The sequence below is a fragment of the Toxorhynchites rutilus genome, chromosome 3 (genome assembly GCF_029784135.1).
Source record: "Toxorhynchites rutilus septentrionalis strain SRP chromosome 3, ASM2978413v1, whole genome shotgun sequence".
Classification (NCBI taxonomy): domain Eukaryota; kingdom Metazoa; phylum Arthropoda; class Insecta; order Diptera; family Culicidae; genus Toxorhynchites; species Toxorhynchites rutilus.
In genome coordinates, this window is record NC_073746.1 from 183160830 (window position 1) to 183181398 (window position 20569).

General features: G+C 38.0%; 1 protein-coding gene across 8 annotated transcripts in view; it reads left to right on the forward strand.

Moving 5' to 3' along the window:
• Positions 1–20569, forward strand: part of LOC129775442 (myb-like protein AA) — a 78117-nt gene that overhangs the window by 23006 nt on the left and 34542 nt on the right. The window contains exon 1 of one of the 8 annotated variants that reach the window (XM_055780187.1): positions 6093–6480. The exons of the other annotated variants lie outside the window; for them this stretch is intronic. Within the exon in view, the coding sequence (XP_055636162.1) occupies positions 6364–6480 (117 nt within the window). The 5' untranslated portion in view covers positions 6093–6363. Of the gene's footprint in view, positions 1–6092; positions 6481–20569 lie in introns of those variants that run through there. 8 annotated transcript variants of the gene reach the window in all.

The window sequence follows — 20569 nt, forward strand, 5'->3', positions numbered from 1 at the left end:
CTTGACAAACTAGGCATGGATGGCGATCTGTTACTCTGACTGGAATCTTACCTATGTGGTCGTAGCATGTCTGTCAAGATTGAAGACCATGTTTCGAAACCCTTTCCAGCTTGCTCTGGTGTTCCCCAAGGAAGTCAACTCGGACCGTTTCTATTCCTACTATACATGAATGATGTCAACTTCGTACTAAACTGCCTCAAACTCTCGTATGCAAATGACCTGAAGCTGTTCTATAAGATTGAGCAGCCACAAGACGCGGTTTTTCTACAACAACAGTTAGAAACATTCGCTAAATGGTGTCATAGTAATAGAATGTCACTAAACGTGTCCGTTTGGACGAAAACGCGGTAATTTCGTTTGGACGAAAACGCTCTCTTTTTCACTTCGGTTACAGTCTGGAAGGTGTACAATTACAGCGAGAATCGACTATCAAGGACTTGGGCATCCTGATTGATACGAAAGTTACATTCAAGGATCACATTACACTCGTCGTATCTAAAGCCTCTTCGCAGCTGGGTTTTCTCTTTCTTTTTACCAAAAAGTTTAGGGATATCTACTGCCTAAAAGCTCTATACTGTTCTATTGTGCGCCCCATCCTGGAATATTCATCGGTCATATGGTCTCCTTACTACCAAAATGAAAACCAACGGATTGAGGCAGTACAGCGAAAATTCGTCCGCTTTGCTCTACGTCATCTTAGGTGGACGGATCCATTTAACCTGCCTAGTTACAAGAGCCGTTGCTTACTTATTAAACTGGAGTTGTTGGATGAGAGACGCAACGTAGCAAAGGCTTGCTTCATTGCAGACCTGCTGCAGGGCAACACTGATTGTTCTACTTTGCTCGGCACTTTAGACATTAATATACGTCGTCGCAGCCTTCGTACACACTCGTTCCTTAGTACCCCTTCTGCTAAAACGAATTATGGTTTGCATGAACCAATGCGGAGTATGTCTCGTCTCTTCAATAGGTGTTACCACGTTTTTAATTTTAATATGACGCGTGAAACAAATAAGTGTAACTTTAGAAGTGTTCTGTGTTAATTTATATTATTTTACTTGTCATTGGGGTACAATGTTACCTGTTGACCAAATAAACAAATAATAATAATATAATAATACTTTAACTGCCACTGCCAACTGAGTAGCGTATCAGAGAAACCGAGACGTTCGAGTTTTTAGTTTTTAAAGCGCTTCAGGTCCCAGGTGCGTATATTTCAGAAACAATCCCGTCATCTAACCCAAAATCAGTTGCTGAGAAACACACCGTCCAATTTTTTGTCAAATGTGGAACATGGTAGCAATAAACTTTTTCGCAATTCGGGTTTCAAAAATAAATTTTTAACTAACGACACAATATTATTAAGTTTTTATTTTTGAGAGTCGGGAATTTCGTGAAATCATGCGGGAAAAATGCGGGAGTTCAAAAATGGAAATTAAATGGCCACTCTGATTATAGTGACTTTTAGCACTTTTTGGCTGATTCATCACTTTTATTTCTCTAAAAGTTGCAACCACCAACTCCGAATTTCGGTAGTTATTGACGTAGGACTACGTCTTTCATTTCTATACTGAGGTGTAAAATCTAAGTTTCGAAAACGAAAGCGTTACGCTGGAGACAGAGATTTTGAACGTTAATAGCTCCTAAACAACCGAACGAAATGGTATGATAAACACTTCATTCGAAAAATAAAATGTCTACGCGTTATATACTTGTTACTTTTGACGTAGGATTACGTCTTTCGGGAACATATGGGGGTACGAATTGAAAAACGAAAATCGACCGCATCGCAAAAATGTCCAATTTCAAACACTTATTGCTCAGTCATTTCATGATGGATTGAGGAGATTTTTGCATCAAACGTTTTCGGCACTCTATAACAAATTTTCACCTTGAAAAAAATAATATATATAATTTAACTAACTATCGAATAATTGAAAAATCTCAACCCCTATCCTGATGGAAATACCCACTTCGGATTGGTCGAAATTGACGACATATGCGCGGGTCTCTAACAGAGACATCAAAACTAAGCTGCCAAGGGGACATCGACATTGCGAATACAGGGAGCTTTTGCTCCTACCGAAATGTGTTCCCTAACAGAGACATCAAAACCAAGCTGTCTGGGGGAAATCGACATTGAAAATACATGAAAGTAGGGGGAACTTTTGTTCCTATCGAAATGTGTTCCCTAACAGAGACATTAAAATCAAGTTGCCTGGTGGAAATCGACATTGCGAATACATGAAAGTAGGGGGTGCTTTTGTTCTCACCGAAAAGTGTTCCTTAAGGTGGCTCGCACTCGCGATCGTGTATTGTGCAAAATTTAGCACAGGTATAAGTGTAAAATTCTATATGGTAGCAGTTGTGAAATGACTTGATATTAAAAACGATTTATTTTCATAAATAAAAACCAAGGTGTGTTCCCGCTCGAGAATGGATCGTTTGGTTTAAGCTGTCTGTTTTGTTGTGTTCGTTTTCACCCAAGGAAAGTTTATACGGCGAGAAAGATTGGAAAAGTGAAGAAATATTAGAAAAAGTGATTTCCCATATGCTCTACATATAGTATAAGGTGTTGTTAGTCCAATTAAAATTCGCATTGGGTTGAATAAACACTCAGAAAGTAAAAATTATAAAAGAAAATTACCTTTCCATTTCAAATATGTTTTCTCTATATTAAAGTAATATGTTTTTACTGATGAGAAAAATTGATAATTGTGTTCGGTATTGGTAATTATCTTATATTACATTGGTGAGTTTTTTTTCTCTTTATTTCATCCATACATAACACAGGAAGCATCTCGTCTAGTATTACAGAGAGTGGTTTTCATCATATCTCGTTCCACTTCAGTATCTTTTATCTGATACGCACTATCCAATGACTGTTTACCATCCTTCTATCATCATCACTCGGTAAACACTGGTGGAGTGAACCAACAATACCCAACAACCAAACAAAACGTTATCAAATAGTTTAACGATGTAATTCTTCAAACATATCCAACATCAACAGATAGCCTAACAGAATCCTACGTTAACTATGCGGTCGTGTCTCGGACACAACCCTCCTGTGACTTTTTCATCCAAAAACTTGTTTCAATAGCCTTAAAATTGCTTTCAAAACAGGCTATTGAAATCATCAATCGGTATATAAGCGAGCGCCGCTCGGAAATCCACTCAGTTATAATTGAACAGCGATTGGAGCATGTTATCGCTGTTGTGGTGAAGCTAACTTCGTTTATCATTAAAGCGCTGATGAACAGTGTCACCAAGAGCCTGTTTTTGTACCTTAGGCCAGAAAGGAATCCATCAGGAGGAGAGTGATGCTACATACGGTTCCGCTTGAGACATCAGAGCAGCCACCACAACACACACATACACGCGCGGAACTATTTTCGTTTGGTTACAATCCAGCATTGAGAAAATTCCGGAAAGATGTCATCGTTGCTGAAAAATAATCTGCCAGTTCCCCTTGGAATTGAAAAATACATTCATGCGAAAGAGTTTATTTTAATGTTTTCTATCCATCTTAATATTTGGCACTGAAACCAAATACATTTGGTTTTGTGATTTTTCAATCAAGTACAATGAACAGGTGGTTATCGAGTTAGCATTAACCACTGGTGGGCTTCGAGGTTCGAGGAGAATCTGGAAAGATGTTATCGTTATCGTCAAGTGCTATTAGCAGGAAAGCTTCTGAAGATTATTCTTCCCCATCAGTAGGATATTTTCGTATCCAACATTGTATGCGCGCGCAACGGAAAATGTTTCGCATCGCGAAAACCATATAATTTTCAATCGATTATTGCTCAGTCGCTGAAAGTTTCAATCTCAGAGAGTTCATTCGCCTCTAGTTTGCCTTCCAAATTGGTATCGTAAACCACACCTACTATCGATTCAATCACGGACAAAAAGCGATACTCTGGTCGACAAGACAACATCGTTACTGAACGAGCTAAACGAGCTGAACGAGCTGGACGGCGAGGGATCGAGGGATTCATTACCTGGTCTGACCTGACCTGAAACGCATTCAGTTCGTTTGGAACTGTGAGGGAGCGCAGAAAAGCCAATCCATCAGGAGGAGAAGAGAATGCGACCAAGAGAGCATCAGCATCGAAAAACATCGGAGACATCGGGTCAGCCGCCACACACACACATACACGCGCGGAACTTTTTTCGTTTGGTTGTCATCCAGCGTCGAGAAGATTCCGGAAAGAGTTTAATTTAATGATTTCTAACCATATAACACTGAAACCAAATACATTTGGTTTTGTGATTTTTCAATCAAGTGCAATGAACAGGTGGTTATCGAGTTAGCATTAACCACTGGTGGGCTTCGAGTATCGAGGAGAATCTGGAAAGATGTTATCGTTGCTGAAAAATAATCTGCCAGTTCCCTTGGAATTGAAAATTACATTCAAGCGAAAGAGTTCATTATGTTTTCTATCCATATATTACTGCGACCAAATACATTTGGTTTTGTGATTTTTCAATCAAGTGCGATCAACGTAAGACCACGTCTTTCGGCAATTTATTAGAGGTGCAATGAATCTTAGGAAGGAATTCCCGCTCTACGCGCACTGGCAAACGATGTTTACTCAACAATTTCTCACACGAGAAATGGGTTTTGTGAGAAAGGATGAGCGAACGCAAAAAATATGTAGACTAATTTGATGCAACTGATATTTTGTCTATTGGAAATGGAATACAAATCATATCACAATGCAAGCAATGTATTTTGAATTATACAACTTTTGTGTGATTGCTTCTTTTGCTTCAACGTAACGCTCTCGTTTTCGAAATCCCCCAAATATTCATCTATTCATTCATTCAGAATTGATTCAGATGCAACTAAAAACAAATGATCACTAAATCAACGATAGTCCTACGTCACCCTTGCGGTTATACCACAGATATAACCCACTTCTTGTTTTTTTATTAATCATTAGCGTTGCACGTTCGTGTACTTCATCATGATGAATATGTTGATTTTGACTAACGTTTTGATATTGACAGATCATTGAAATGTTTTGAGGGTTCGTTCACACGAAGACACAAAACTATCAAGTCACTATTGGACAACCCTACGGTTATGTCAGTAAAATAAACAACAAATTATGTCGCCCACAAAGATTGCATTCTGATTACAATATTTTGTTAATCAGTTCATGATCATGCTGTTGCGATACTTTCCAAAATCTGACTTATTCTACAATCGGATTGTGTCGATAGTTAAATGTAACTGTATTGAAATTGAATTTCGATATACGGCATCTCTTTTTTATGGTGTACAAACGAAATTAAAATGATCGTTCTGATAATTGGTATCAGAGTGCAAAAGTTACTGTTCTTTCCTATATCATGAAAAATAATACATTTTGTTCAGAGATGTTTCATCGTTTAATAATTTACGGTGCAGGTGGTGATCTAACGTGGTTTGCTATTCAAGATTGAGTACGTGATAAAGCTGGTTCGTGGCCTGACCATAGCAGCAGGTCTTTGTTCATCATATCTTCACCACCATCCCTGATCGACAACCCCGTTGGACACACTTGATGGGAAAATATGGCGAAACAAGATCTAATTTTATGATACCAAAAATGATCGTCGTTTGCTTGTCATATTATATCGAAAACGGTAACGGTATTGAATTAAAGAGACTTTAAACTCAGAGAGTTCATTCGTCTCTTAAAATCGAAAACGACTGTCGTTTGCTTGTCACTATTATTTGATGATGCATTTCTGTGGAAATATAGCAAAATTATTGTTAGTGAGTGAAGTATATTTGTACTGAACATCCGTTAAGAGCTGGTATTTATCCACAGAAACGTATACAACCAAATGCCAGAAGTATGATGAATATCATTAACCTGAAGATGATCAATACATACAAGTCCAACTTCTCGGATGTGTGAACAGACGCTCTGTTCCCGGGGTACTGGGGCAAGTTATTTTATATCGCGTCTTGTGAACGTTTTTGGGTATATGTGTTAAGCCTTCAACGAAGGAGAAAAAAATTCGAAGAATCGTGAAAATCAACTTGCAGCGCCTGTTTTGCTGGGACCCAAACCGGTGCCAAATCTTTTCGCGAAGAGCGCTTTCGACAGTCGAATTTGTGGAAGCTAATTGTGCGCTTGTGAGTGGCGAGTGAGTCGAGGCAATCTAATTGTACTGCGAACCTAGAAGCCAGCCGCGTTTAAACTTTCCACGGATCGAAAGGTCGTGCTCGTGAACGGGAGCTGTGTGCTTTTAACTTTTGGATTAATTTGTGTTGTGTCACTTTGTTTTGAAGTGGTTTGGCGGACATTTGTGACGGAGGAACGCACTGCTGTTATTTGCGTCGAGCGAAACCGATTAGCAGAAATGACGAATCCCAGGAAGTATCGTGATAAAATTAAAATACAGGAGGAGAAGATGAAAATGCAGCAGTTGGAGTTTGAGAGAACAATGCGAGAAGTGTCGCCGATCATTACACCTCGGGTGAGCCGGATTGAGAATTTATTTTTGACGAATCATCATTGTTCAAATCAAATCAACGCGTAATTGTTGTGTCATTACTTTCGGGATTCCCATATTTGATTCCTAGTTATTGAAGATGCCTCTACAGTATTTACGGTATTTACTCATGTTCAAATATAAGCATTCTCGTGTGCGATTTTAGTGTTGCAAATTTTAAACTGAATTCAATTGCAATAACAGTGTCAAATAAACAAATTGAGAAAATAGCAGTTTTTTTCACGATTCATAAAATATTTTGCATTAATTCGTGGTGGAATGATCCCCTTTTACTTACCTATCGCCATTTATACAGATGTTGTTGCGTGAAAAATATACTGAACACACGCTTCCAATAATTTCTTATTTTAACATTCATTAAGAAGCTTCTACATTTCGCTATTGTATAACCTGATTGAAGCATCGGCTATCATTGATGGAAAGTAACATCTTCCTTTCCAACCGACTCAGTTTGCTTACGCACCCCAAGAACTGAAACTTGTAGCCCAGTGTGGAACCAGTTTCTAATTTATTTTATTCTCTTCAACATGAATATTCACTGCGTCATCGGTTGTATTTTGCTATCTGTACTGTGTGGCGGATAGGACAAGTATGCTGGAACATAATTGTACACATAGAGCTGGATTCACCCAATCCGTTGTTCCAGTTTAGGCACTATCACCAATGGGATTTTGTTCAATATATTTTTTGAGTAGTGGCAAGAATAATGTGTTAATTTATATATAATCTATGATCAATCTGTACCTTATTATGCTCCATTTGTTTACTGTGCAAATTGTCAAGTGAAACTATTTAATAAACGCAAAATTTGAAAGTTTTACTTAGATACGCAATTTGGAACATGAACAAGGTTTTTCGGAGTCCTAGCTTCGGCTGGACATATACTAAAAAGGTTTTTCGGAATTGCGTTTTTGTTAGATAATGAGATCATTTCGTGTAGGGATCAGTATCTTCTTGGTGATATTCCGCACCTGTGACAATCATCTCCAGAATGGCAAATAAACAAGCAATATTAGCTAATATATGCGCTACAGTGACGCAAAACCGATCCAAAAAACAGGTTTCCGTTGTGTCGAACCTTTCTGAATAACACAGCCCACACACACCCCATTTTTTTAACAGCCAGCGTCATATTTTAAATTGTCACCACCTAAAAGTTGATGTAAAATAGGTAAGATCTTTCGATAGTTGTTTCCATGTAATATTTTGATCTTTTTGCGGTAACATTTATGGTGATTTATAATAGTAGGTCATCAGGTATTATACGTTTTATTTTCAAAGTCCGAATTCAAGTGCTCCTGGAAGAGTTAAGCATCCACGCTACTTAATCGAAATCTTGTTTTTATGTCGTTTTATTGATTGAGGTAGACAGACATCCGCCGTAATCGATTGAACGGGAAAACCCTGCCCAGAACCTCAATACATATACAATCAGCTGAATATTCTTTTTATGAGTAGTTTTGCACCTCCACCATAATTTTTCGATTGCCGCAAAGATTTTTTTATTGCGTAATAAAACGAGTCCTGAACGACGACAACAATGCCCCCAAGTACTGCATACTGAAGAATTCATCTTTGATTCGAGGTATATTCGATATAAATGAAAATACACAATCTGCATTTTCAATAGACAAACATGCTCTTGAAAGTAAACTTTGTACCTTTTCCCTCTCGACCGCTGAGGCAACTAATAGAACCTCGTGCTAGCAGGTGTACAAGTATGAAATTGGAACTTTTTCGAGGAAAACACGTGTTCATCAGATTGAGATTCAATGTATTCCATCCATCGATAGCTCTAAATTTTTCCAATCTCTCTGGTAATGAGTAGGTGCCACTGAACACAGAGCATTGTTCGTTGTCCATTGCGATTTGACCGATGGTGATGGTTCCCCTGGACTTATCGGAGATCTTCGACACTTAGGATTCTCGAAATAAATTCACTTTTCATCGCCAGTCTCAATCCGATGGAGAAATAACTTTCTGCTGTACCTGACGAGCAGTATTTCACATTTTATTTTTCGATTTTGCTTCTGTTTTTCGTTCAACTTGTGTAGAACCCTTTATTCCGAACTTCTGGATCTTTCCCACGGCCTCCAAATGTATGGAGTTGGCTTCTTGAGTCCCATTCAATTGATCCGAGAGCTTGTGTAGCATGTCATCTTCGTCGAAAAATGTTTGCATTTTGCAGTCCATTTTTCGAAGATTATCCATGCTCTTTCTTTTATTCTTGCAACTTTCGTAAGAGAAATATCCTTAAAATTTACCCTCAGCCTTCACAAAGCCTGAAATTCTTTAGCGCAAATAATTGGTAGCACTGAAATTGTCCGTTGAATACATGCTTGCACTGAGTGAATGGAGCAAATGATTCGCAAGGCCAATTTGAGCAGATTATCAATTTTTTTTTTGTCAGAAATCGATTTTTCAAATGGAAAAACGACCTAGCGCAAAAAAAAACATTTTGTTTTGACAAAAAAAAATTCGACATAGTAAATCTCGACGAGTAATGCAATTTAAGACATTTAGCATATTTTTTTTAAACCTCGATTTTCGGTGATTTTTCGTTTTTCAAAAAAATGTAAGTGGTTGTATCTAGGACACGACCGCATATTTTCGACGGAGAACTACGTAATTATATGATGCAATCCACTTGTTTACCATATCGAATATTATTTTAGAATGCATCGAAATTTTTGTAATGGATTATGTTCTTCATTACAAATAAATTTGATGAACGTATTTTTACCTTCGATATAATGCCTAGGACTACCGAAATATGTGAATGAAATATTTTCAGAGAGAAATGTAAAATACAATGATCGTTTGACAATTCTTCCGGTGAAACGATCACTGTATTTTACATTTCTCTCTGAAATTATTGCACATCTCATGTTTACGTTGTTCTCGAACCGCGAAAGTTCATTCACCTCTAGTATCTAAAATGACGATTTTCCTAGGCTTCTCAGTACGTTTTAGGGAAACATATTCAGGTCTGCATAACGACAAGCGAGTATAAAAGTACTCAACACCACAATGTATTTGCAAACCGCATTCCCCCAGACACATTAATTTAGATGTCCGTGTTAGGGAAACACAGCTCAGACAAAGCGGATTCCCCCAGGCACATTGATTTTGAAGTCTGTGTTACGGAAACACAGCTCGGTGGGAACAAAAATTCCCTCAACTTGCATGTATATTTGCATAGCGGATTTCAACAGGTACATCGATTTTGAAGTCTGTGTTGGGGAAACCGTAAATTGGGCCAATCAAAACTTGGCAGTTAGGGCGTTTAGATAACGCTTTATATTTTACAGTTATTCAATTCTCGCGTAACTTTCGAAAAGGTCCAATGTAACATTTTCGTCAACTCGAGAAAAACGAAGTTGAAGACCCGAACATTATTCAGCGAATTGTCTTAAGGGGGTATTCTAGTGTAGAGACACGAATTTCGGACGTTTTTTCGAACTCCGTAAAAATAAAACAAAGAATATTTTTACTATCCATTATATCATTATTCGTTTATCTATCTTTCAACAATAAAACAAAAATAGGACGGAAAAAAAATATTCATAATTAGAATAGTTACATGCTGGTGAAGTGAGGGTGTTCAAAAAAAAGTTGTGCCATGGCGTACACGATTCCAGTCCTTCTGGTTATCTGAAACAAAAAAATCGAACAGATTCTGAATCAGTAAAGATGTCGCTATGGCATGAACCTCGGACAAGTCAAAAACATGGGTTTTAACAAAATGGCGGCCGTTTGAAAACAAAAATGCTGTTTAAAACGTTTTTTTTGCGTTTACCAATTTTTTAAAAATAGTAAAATTAAAAAGTTATAATTTTTTATTGGTTCATGCGATAGAGAGATGTATGCAGATTATTTTCATATAAATTTGACATAAATCGGTTCAGTAGAACTTGAGATATCGTGTACGCCAGTTAGAAAAAAACTAGTTCCGAGAGAAACGCGTTTGAAGTTCATTGTGATGGCCGTAACAGGTTAGATTCCACATCACTAAGATGGCTCTAACTAGGTAAATAATAGGATTTTCGATAAGTCCTTTCTAGAGTATATTCTTGAATGCCTAAACTACAGAAATATGGTAAAAAAAAAATTTCGATTTTTTCAGATTTCTAGACTAGAATACCCCCTTAAAAGTTATCGATCTTTATCGCTCCTTTCACCACTAGCGATCAAGAATAGCTCTCCAAAACCCATCGTAGCTGTTGTTCCGTGATTTGAGTTTAAAGTTGAAGCCAAGGAGCGAAAAATGTTACATTGGACGTTTTGACTGCCCGCGTTTGCACATTGGACATATTACGTTGCACGATAAGAATTTGAAACTAACTACTAAACAACAATCCAAAAATCAGCATTTCGATTACTATTGTCATCACCCGTTGAATTGAACTGAAATCGATAACAACTACTGTAAGAAACAAAAACTCAAAACGACCGAAGTACGACTTCGTGTTGTTTTGACTGCTTTGTTACTTCGGACGTTTCGGGCATCGGAGGAAAGTGGCGTCCGAAGTAACCGGGTGCCGGGTGCTTAAAATCCAAATCTGTACATTGGATATTTTTTGTATCGGCGATAAAAAGATGAAGAAAATAGATACGTGAACGATTGTTTTTGTAATGCATTCAATGATTGAAGACTAATAGCGTGCATCCATTAACTCGATTCGTTTACATTTGTTACATTGGACCTTTTCAAAAGCTACGCGAGAATTGTTCATCTCATGAAAAATAACATTTTATTAATTGAGACGCGTAGAAATATTTCTAATAAATTGATGCAAACATCTTTCCGATCTATTAAGAAATGTTCGAAGCATTCGAAATACGGGTAGGATTAGCACACAAATCGGCAGAACAAATGTATGGGAAAAAAGGAAGTTCTTCCAGTTTTCATGAATTTAAACCGTTTATAGATTAACGAATTGTAATGTATACCATATTAAACAAATCTTAGGGAATTTCCGATTCGATTGGTATACAAATCATGAGAATTCGTTCACAGTGAAAATAGTTATTAACGTTAATTTTATTTAATAAAAATGCAATCCTGTTTTCTGACTTGGCACCCTCCCTGAAAGACGTAGTTCTACGTCAAAACTCAAACTCAAGTCCGATTGAGCTGAAATTTTGCATAGGGTGTTTTTTCGAGGTGGTGAACATTTTTTATGGGGTAACTTTTTGAAATTCGAGATGATCATTTTCATTGGCACCGTAACCTAGATACTAGAAATATACCTTGAAAATCTAAAGGTGGGTTATATCTGTGATATAACCGCAAGATGGACGTAGGACTACAGTTGGTAATCATTTGTTTAAAGTATGTTTAAAGCTATCTTTATAAAAAGATCGATCTTTCGAATCGATTTTCCAAACGGCGTAGGAATCGATCCACTGATTAAATCGGTACCGAAGAATCGATCTTCAAAAAATTAAAAGCTGTTTTCCAATGTATCTGCTTGTTCTATATGAGTGTGGCCTTTCCTTTAAACAGGGAATACACATTAATATTCATTTTTTTTTTTTCGTTTTGTTCCTTAGCATGATGGCCACCAAAAATTTCTTTGGTGAGATTAAAATCGATGTATACTGAAAAACAAATCTACGAAAAGTTTTTCTAAGATCGAAAAATCGGAAGCAAAAAAAAAATGATTTTCTCGATTTTCTCGAGTACAAAAGATCGATCCAAAAAATCGGAAATCGGAATGGAAAAGATCGATCTTCTAAGAATCGATCCGAGATCGCCCAATCCTAGTTTGAAGTTGCATCTGAATCATTTCACAATGAATGAATGGATATTTTGTGAATTTGCTAAACGTTCCTCTTGTAAGTTTGTTCAACATTGGCACTGTTGTTTTTATCAGACAATGCGGCTTCTTTGATATGATGAAATAGCCTCTATATTAAACATTTTGTATTCTCCGCTATCGAATCCATAGTCAATGGTACCATTTGTACGCAATCTATATCGAATTACCATTGGTGTTCACCTGTTAATCGTTCCACAAAGAATGGAAACGGATTTCCGAGCGGGCCCCGTATTATATATAGATTTGCATGATTTCAATAGCCTGTTTTCAAAGCTATTTATAAGCTATTGAAGCATGTTTTTGGATTAATAGGTAACAAGCCTATAACGCATAGACATTTTATCTTTCGAATCATATCATTTCGTTCAGCCGGCAAAGAGATATTAACGCTCAAAATTTTCTTTTTCCAATGTAACGCTCTCGTTTCTGAAATTTTGAACTCATACTCCAGTATAGAAATGGAAGACGTAGTCCTACGTCAAGAGTGGGGATTTACCCAAACCGACCTCCAAAAAGGAGTCCTAAACGAGCCCCTGTTTTCGATTCGTAATTATCTAACTTGTTCATTCGATGGCTCGCACCAGTCTGGCTCATTGGGTAGCGCTTACTATCAGTAGACGCATTTGATTAACCCCTGTCCGCTGAATATTTGTATATGAAACAAAAAAAAATTTTACTCGATTATATGCAGATATAATCGAGTCCGACCTGTATACCCAAGAGTTTTGAGGTCTCCGGAATCGAAAATCTTTGCTCCATGCTTCATTCTCCATACTAGGGCTTTTAACATACTCTTATGCAACTTCTTCAACTTCAACTTTTGATCCGTCCGGTTTAAAATCATCTTCTGAATGTGTTTTTTTTATTCCGGACATAGATTTGTGAAACACAAATATTTATTTTTATGTTTGACATTTTTTTGCCGGTAGCTTGACACTACCCTAAATTGATACAAAAAAAAATGTATTTGACTAGGTTTTCCAGTATGTTGTTTGCTTCTGCCTGTAGGTAAATTGGCCCTTCAAAAGGGTAAATAGCGCAAAAAAGACGGCTCTTACATGGGCGCTGTTTTTGCTTGTATTTGGAAGATATGTTTGCGTAAGCACAAAAAGAGGTACAATAAAATCATAAAGTGGTTTGACATTCTTCTCCGACTGTCAACTGAAGCAAAAGTATGTACTTATGTTACATGACTTGTTTGCAAATCGTTACATGACTTCATTGTTCTTGGGACATTCTGTTTTTAAATTATATATTAGGCTGTCAAAAAAGTCCTGCGGTATTTCCGCGAGGTGCCGTTGTAAGCGCGTAGTTCTAGTTGTATTCATTGTATCGAGCAAACTATAGCTTGTTGGAAAGGTATTTTTGCGCGCTATAATATAGTCCTTGACAGTGTTTTGTTTGGTTAAGTCGTTCGTGAGTTATAGTGTTGCGAATATGAAGCAAAATAAAGAGAAAATCCGACATATTTTACAGTACTACTATGACAAAGGCAAAAATGCATCTCAAGCTGCCAATAAATTTTTTGCGAAAATTGCGACAAAATCGCTAAATTAGCCGAGAAAGACCGGCATAGTAGCAGCCGTAGCATCGGCCAAGAGCTGGGGATAAGTCATCAAACCGTTATTAACCATTTGAAGAAGCTTGGATTCACAAAGAAGCTCGATGTATGGGTGCCACACACGTTGACGCAAAAAAACATCTTTGACCGTATCGACGCATGTGAATCACTGCTGAATCGCAACAAAATCGACCCGTTTCTGAAGCGGATGGTGACTGGCGATGAAAAGTGGGTCACTTACGACAACGTGAAGCGCAAACGGTCGTGGTCGAAGCCCGCTGAAGCGGCTCAGACGGTGGCCAAGCCCTCATTAAAGGCCAGGAAGGTTCTGCTGTGTGTTTGGTGGGATTGTCAAGGAATAATCTATTATGAGCTGCTTCCCTATGGCCAAACGCTCAATTCGGACCTGTACTGCCAACAACTGGACCGCTTGAAGGTAGCAATCATGAAGAAGAGGCCATCTTTGATAAACAGAGGCCGCATTGTCTTCCATCAGGACAACGCCAGGCCACACACTTCTTTGGTGACGCGCCAGAAGCTCCGAGAGCTCGGATGGGAGGTTCTTTTGCATCCGCCGTATAGTCCGGACCTTGCACCAAGTGACTACCACCTGTTTTTGTCCATGGCGAACGAGCTAGGTAGTCAGAAGTTAGCCACAAAAGAGGCCTGTGAAAATTGGCTATCCGAGTTTTTTTGCCAATAAGGAAGCGAGAGCTTCTATAACAGGGGTATTATGAAGTTGGCATCTCGTTGGGAACAAGTCATCGAACAAAACGGCGCATATTTGACTTAAAACAGATGATTGTAACTAATTTTATGAACAAATGAAAATTCAAAAAAAATACCGCAGGACTTTTTTGACAGCCTAATATTTGAAAAAACTTCTTCTGGTTCCAATGGACGGCACCAACCTGATTGGGTCTTTTTAAACAAGTTGCAACTGGACTTGAAAATTAAGAAGAAACACTTCTGAATTTGGGTAGCTTCGGATTGCATATTTTACACGGTTCATCCAGAGATGGATTCGAAAAAACTTGCTAAAACTTCACGATAGACAAATCCTGAAATTTCGCTGGGTTGCGAAGTACAGGTCGGATTCGATTATATACAGACTCGATTATATGTGATTCGATTATACAGTGATAGACATTCGTTTAGCCGCACTTGAAAAAAACAGGAAGTTAATAGCACTTGATTGAAACATATTTGGTCACAGTGTTACATGGATAGAAAACATTCAATTAAATTCTTTCACATGAATATATTTTGAAAATTCCCAAAGGAACTGGCAGATTATTTTCAGTAACGATTAGATATTTCCACATTTTCCTCGATACTGGAAGCCCACCAGTGGTTAATGCCAACTCGATAACCACCTGTTAATAGCACTTGATTGAAACATATTTGGTCACAGTGTTACATGGATAGAAAACATTCGATTAAACTCTTTCACATGAATATATTTTGAAAATTCCCAGAGGAACTGGCAGATTATTTTCAGTAACGATTAGATATTTCCACATTTTCCTCGATACTGGAAGCCCACCAGTGGTTAATGCCAACTCGATAACCACCTGTTAATAGCACTTGATTGAAACGTATTTGGTCACAGTGTAACATGGATAGAAAACATTCAATTAAACTCTTTCACATGAATATATTTTGGAAATTCCCAAAGGAACTGGCAGATTATTTTCCAGCAATGATTAGATCTTTCCGGAACTTTCTCGATGCTGAATGGCATCCTAACGGAAAGAGTTCTGCGCGTGTATGTGTCGATCCTTCGCCGTCCACCTCCTCCAGCACGTTAGGCAACGATGTTGTCTTGTCGATGTGCTCACGAAAAATGAGTGTGTCTCACCACCAGAATATCGCTTAAGTATGCTTTTTGTGTGTGATTGAATCGAGAGAAGGTGTGGTTACGATGGCAATTGGGAAGGCAAACTAGAGGGGAATGAACTCTCTGAGCTCGGAACTTTCGGCGACTGAGCAATAATCGATTGCGGGCGCATACAATATTGGATACAGAAATATCCTACTGATGGGGAAGAATAATCTTCTGAAGCTATCCTGTTAATTGCGATTGATTGAAAAACCACAAAACCAAATGTATTTGATCACAGTGTTACATGGAAAGAAAACATTCAAAAAAACTCTTTAACATGAATATATTTTGAAAATTCCCAAAGGAACTGGCAGATTATTTTCAGTAACGATTAGATATTTCCACATTTTCCTTGATACTGGAAGCCCACCAGTGGTTAATGCCAACTCGATAACCACCTGTTAATAGCACGTGATTGAAACATATTTGGTCACAGTGTAACATGGATAGAAAACATTCAATTAAACTCTTTCACATGAATATATTTTGAAAATTCCCAAAGGAACTGGCAGATTATTTTCAGTAACGATTAGATATTTCCACATTTTCCTCGATACTGGAAGCCCACCAGTGGTTAATGCCAACTCGATAACCACCTGTTAATAGCACTTGATTGAAACATATTTGGTCACAGTGTAACATGGATAGAAAACATTCAATTAAACTCTTTCACATGAATATATTTTGAAAATTCCCAAAGGAACTGGCAGATTATTTTCAGTAACGATTAGATATTTCCACATTTTCCTCGATACTGGAAGCCCACCAGTGGTTAATGCCAACTCGATAACCACCTGTTAATAGCACTTGATTGAAACATATTTGGTCACAGTGTTACATGGATAGAAAACATTCAATTAAACTCTTTCACATGAATATATTTTGAAAATTCCCAAAGGAACTGGCAGATTATTTTCAGTAACGATTAGATATTTCCACATTTTCCTCGATACTGGAAGCCCACCAGTGGTTAATGCCAACTCGATAACCACCTGTTAATAGCACTTGATTGAAACATATTTGGTCACAGTGTTACATGGATAGAAAACATTCAATTAAATTCTTTCACATGAATATATTTTGAAAATTCCCAAAGGAACTGGCAGATTATTTTCAGTAACGATTAGATATTTCCACATTTTCCTCGATACTGGAAGCCCACCAGTGGTTAATGCCAACTCGATAACCACCTGTTAATAGCCGCGCGTGTATGTGTGTGTAGCGATGTCTTCCCAGGGAACCGTTTGTGGCATCACTCTCCTCCTGATAGATTCCCTTCTGGCCTAGGGTGCACAAACAGGCTCTTGGTGACACCGTTCATCCGCGCTTTCATGATAAATAAAGAGCTTCACCGCAACAGCGACAACATGCTCCAATCGCTGTTCAATTAGAACTGAGTGGATTTCCGAGCGCCGCTCGCTTATATACCGATTGGTGATTTCAATAGCCTGTTTTGAAAGCAAATTTAAGACTATTGAAACAAGTTTTTGGATCAGAAAGTAACAAGTATAGAACGCGTAGACATTTTATCTTTCGGATGAAGTGTTTATCATACCATTTCGTTCAGTTGTTTAGGAGCTATTAACGCTCAAAATCTCGGTCTCCGGCGTAACGCTTTCGTTTTCGAAACTTTGATTTTACACCCCGGTATAGAAATGAAAGACGTAGTCCTACGTCAAAAAACTTGAAACACTTACAAAACAACAAGGAATGTTCTTTTTATCGGGATGCTTATTTGCTGTAGTGATAGTATATTTAAGTCAATTTTATTGACTTGCGTCACAATCACACACACACAAGGCGGTATCGGTGGATATAAACATTCAAACGTCTTTTTTTCCTGAGACATACGTTTAGCCGCAGGGCATATAAAATCGAGTTTTCGCATAATCACCAATCTGTGTTTTTTGAAAAAATACTTGGGAATGTTCAATTTATAAGATAAATATTAGATGTGCAACGTAAGAAGTTGGTCAGTTTAGTGATTTACGTAGAAGGAATGGCGAAAGGTATTCTATTGACGGAAGAGGGGCGGAAAATTATAAAGATATTCAGTGAACAAAAGTTTTCTAATCGCTCGATCGTAACAAAAATTGGTCTATCTGAGGAAGTGGTACGGAATTTCTTTAATTAATGCCAGATATATGGAATATAACGACCAACAAATGGGAACACCAAAGTTACTTTGCGTCTTAAAGGTCGAATAAGACACGAGCAGCAAGGAAACGTTGTCCTGCTCATACATTAAAGCAGAATCGGTTGTTCCAGTAACGTGTTCCATATTGCGCGCATCTTGAATGAGTCACCAAACATCATGTGGAAGAAACCTTAAGGGAAGCCGAAACTGACCGCCACCCATAAGCAGAACCATCTCATTTTCGCCCGGCAATACATGGAATGGGAACTAGAATGGAGAAATGTTCTATTTTCCGGCGAAAAAAGTTCAATTTGGATGGTTCGGACTGTTACAGTTGCTATTGGTACAATTTAAGTCAACGGGATGTCGTGAGATCGAAGCGAAACCTATCGAAGAACCTATGGCGAATCTTGGCCGAGATGGTCTATGCAAACGGATGAATGTTGGGGTATAATCAATATGCCAACACTTTAAAAGCTGTCTGACTCGATGCCAATCAAGTTTTCAAAGTGATCCGAAATGGATCATACTAAATATTAGCTTGGACCGATTGGACTCGAAATTTGCCGCACAAATTTTCTTTTATTGAAATTTTAGGGTGCGGCTAAACGAATGTCCACCCTGATTCCACATATTTGGATTACTTAGTAAACAAAAAATTATAGGAGGTTGTATCCAAGATACGACCGCATTGTTGACGTAGAACAACGCTGTTATTTTATATAAGTCGCTCATTTATACCTTCGGATATTATTCTATAATGCTGTGAAATTTTAGAAACAACTGTTGCGTTGTCGTTGAAAGTTGCATTACTTTCTCATGCTCGAGAGAAGCGCAGCTGTCACCCTTAGTGGAGGAAGTTTTGCTACTGGCAAGCGAAACCTAATCACATACAAAATTCCAGAACGACATTTACTTTCTTGGTGACTAAACAAGCGAAATAAACTCTTTTTGTTAATAACAACCTCGAATACAGTAGCAATGCTTCATTATGATCAATATTAGCGCAAATGCAATCCTAGTTGAAGGCAGTTTTGCGACTGGCACGCGAACCTAAATAACTTATAACATTCCAGTAAGACATTCAAGATGCTTGGTATTCCCCATATATTTTTTGGACACACAAACTTAACGCCTGCTTCGCCATAACTTCATTTTAATGCATTGATGCATTCTCAAAGGCATCAATGAAGCCCTTATGATGACGGAAAACAAAGAATGTTAACTTCTTGGAAAAAGACTGAATTATGCCACACAGCATGTACTCTGCCCATCGATGCTAATTCGCTGATGAGTTTGTCAAGAGCGACCGCCTTCACCATCAGCGGGGGGTAACGGCGTTTACATTTTCGACCGACGCGCCGAAATCGCCTACTTCGCTGATGTTCGATGCGGTGTCACACTCGCGAAAGCTCGGTTCAGTGCGAGCGCTTTTCACTGCACCAACATCGCGTGCATCATCAGATGACGCTTGCCTCGAAATTTTATTGCCCCTGGCAATGCGTTCGTTTTTTGCAGGGCTCGAGCCTGCCTTCCTCTTCTTCTTACTCATCATACACTACGCGAAGCGTCCAATTTATGACGCGGGAAGTAAAACACACGATACGAATAACGCCAACAACGAACTGAAAAAACCACACGACGATATCCAAGTTGGATTACCACTGGTGGGGTCCAATCTTAGATCGAAGCGTAGCGAAAGCAAAGTGAACTGGATTGCTCAACAGTCCGATGCCGAATGAAAGTTTGCCTCAGCGAGATCCACTGTTTATACAACGGAGGGGAAATCCTACGATTTCCCCTCCGTTGGTCGTCGATAAGTTGCTCTCTATTGACAGCTCTGTTCGGGAAAGCACACAAATGGACAGAACAAATGTATGGGAAAATGGAAACGCTTAAAGTTTTCATGAATTTTAACCATTTACAAACCAGGGGATTCTAATATATAGCATAATAAACAAATCTTACGGAATTTTCGATTCGTTTAGTGTGTAAATCGTCAAAATCCGTTCGCGGCAAAAATAGTTATTAACGTTAACTTTATTTCATAAAAACGTGACCTGTTTTCTGATTTGGCACCCTTAATGAAAGACGTAGTTCTACGTCAAAAGTGAATTTATACTTTTTTTTTTAAGAATGAATTCGATGAAAATAAACAATAATCGTCTTTTATGCGCAAAACTGTACAAAGAATTGACTTATTTTTGAAAATATTGAGGAAAAATAGGGTACGGCTAAACGAATGTCTACCACTGTATACAATTTTGGACTCGATTATATACAGTATTCAATTATATACAGTGAAAATAAATCCGAAACCGCGTCATTGATTTCGATCACAAATTGGCTAGCAAACGATTCGAGGAGCAAATATCAAAATAGTCAATAGTTTTAATAGTTTCAATTTTGATATTTGACGACTTTTGGAAGACAGGGAATGTCAGAAGAAAGAAGCTTCTGCGTCAAGTGAATCAAAGTTGATGTAACAACTACGAGAAGCAGAAGGGATGAATCTCTCGAGGTCAAACGAAAAAAAGTTTTGAAAAGGCACAGGAAGAAGCCGAAAATTAGCAAGAGAACATTGTTTCGTTAAAATTGTAACAGTTTCGTGAAAATGATCCGAGTCAAAATGAAAATGGCTCCTT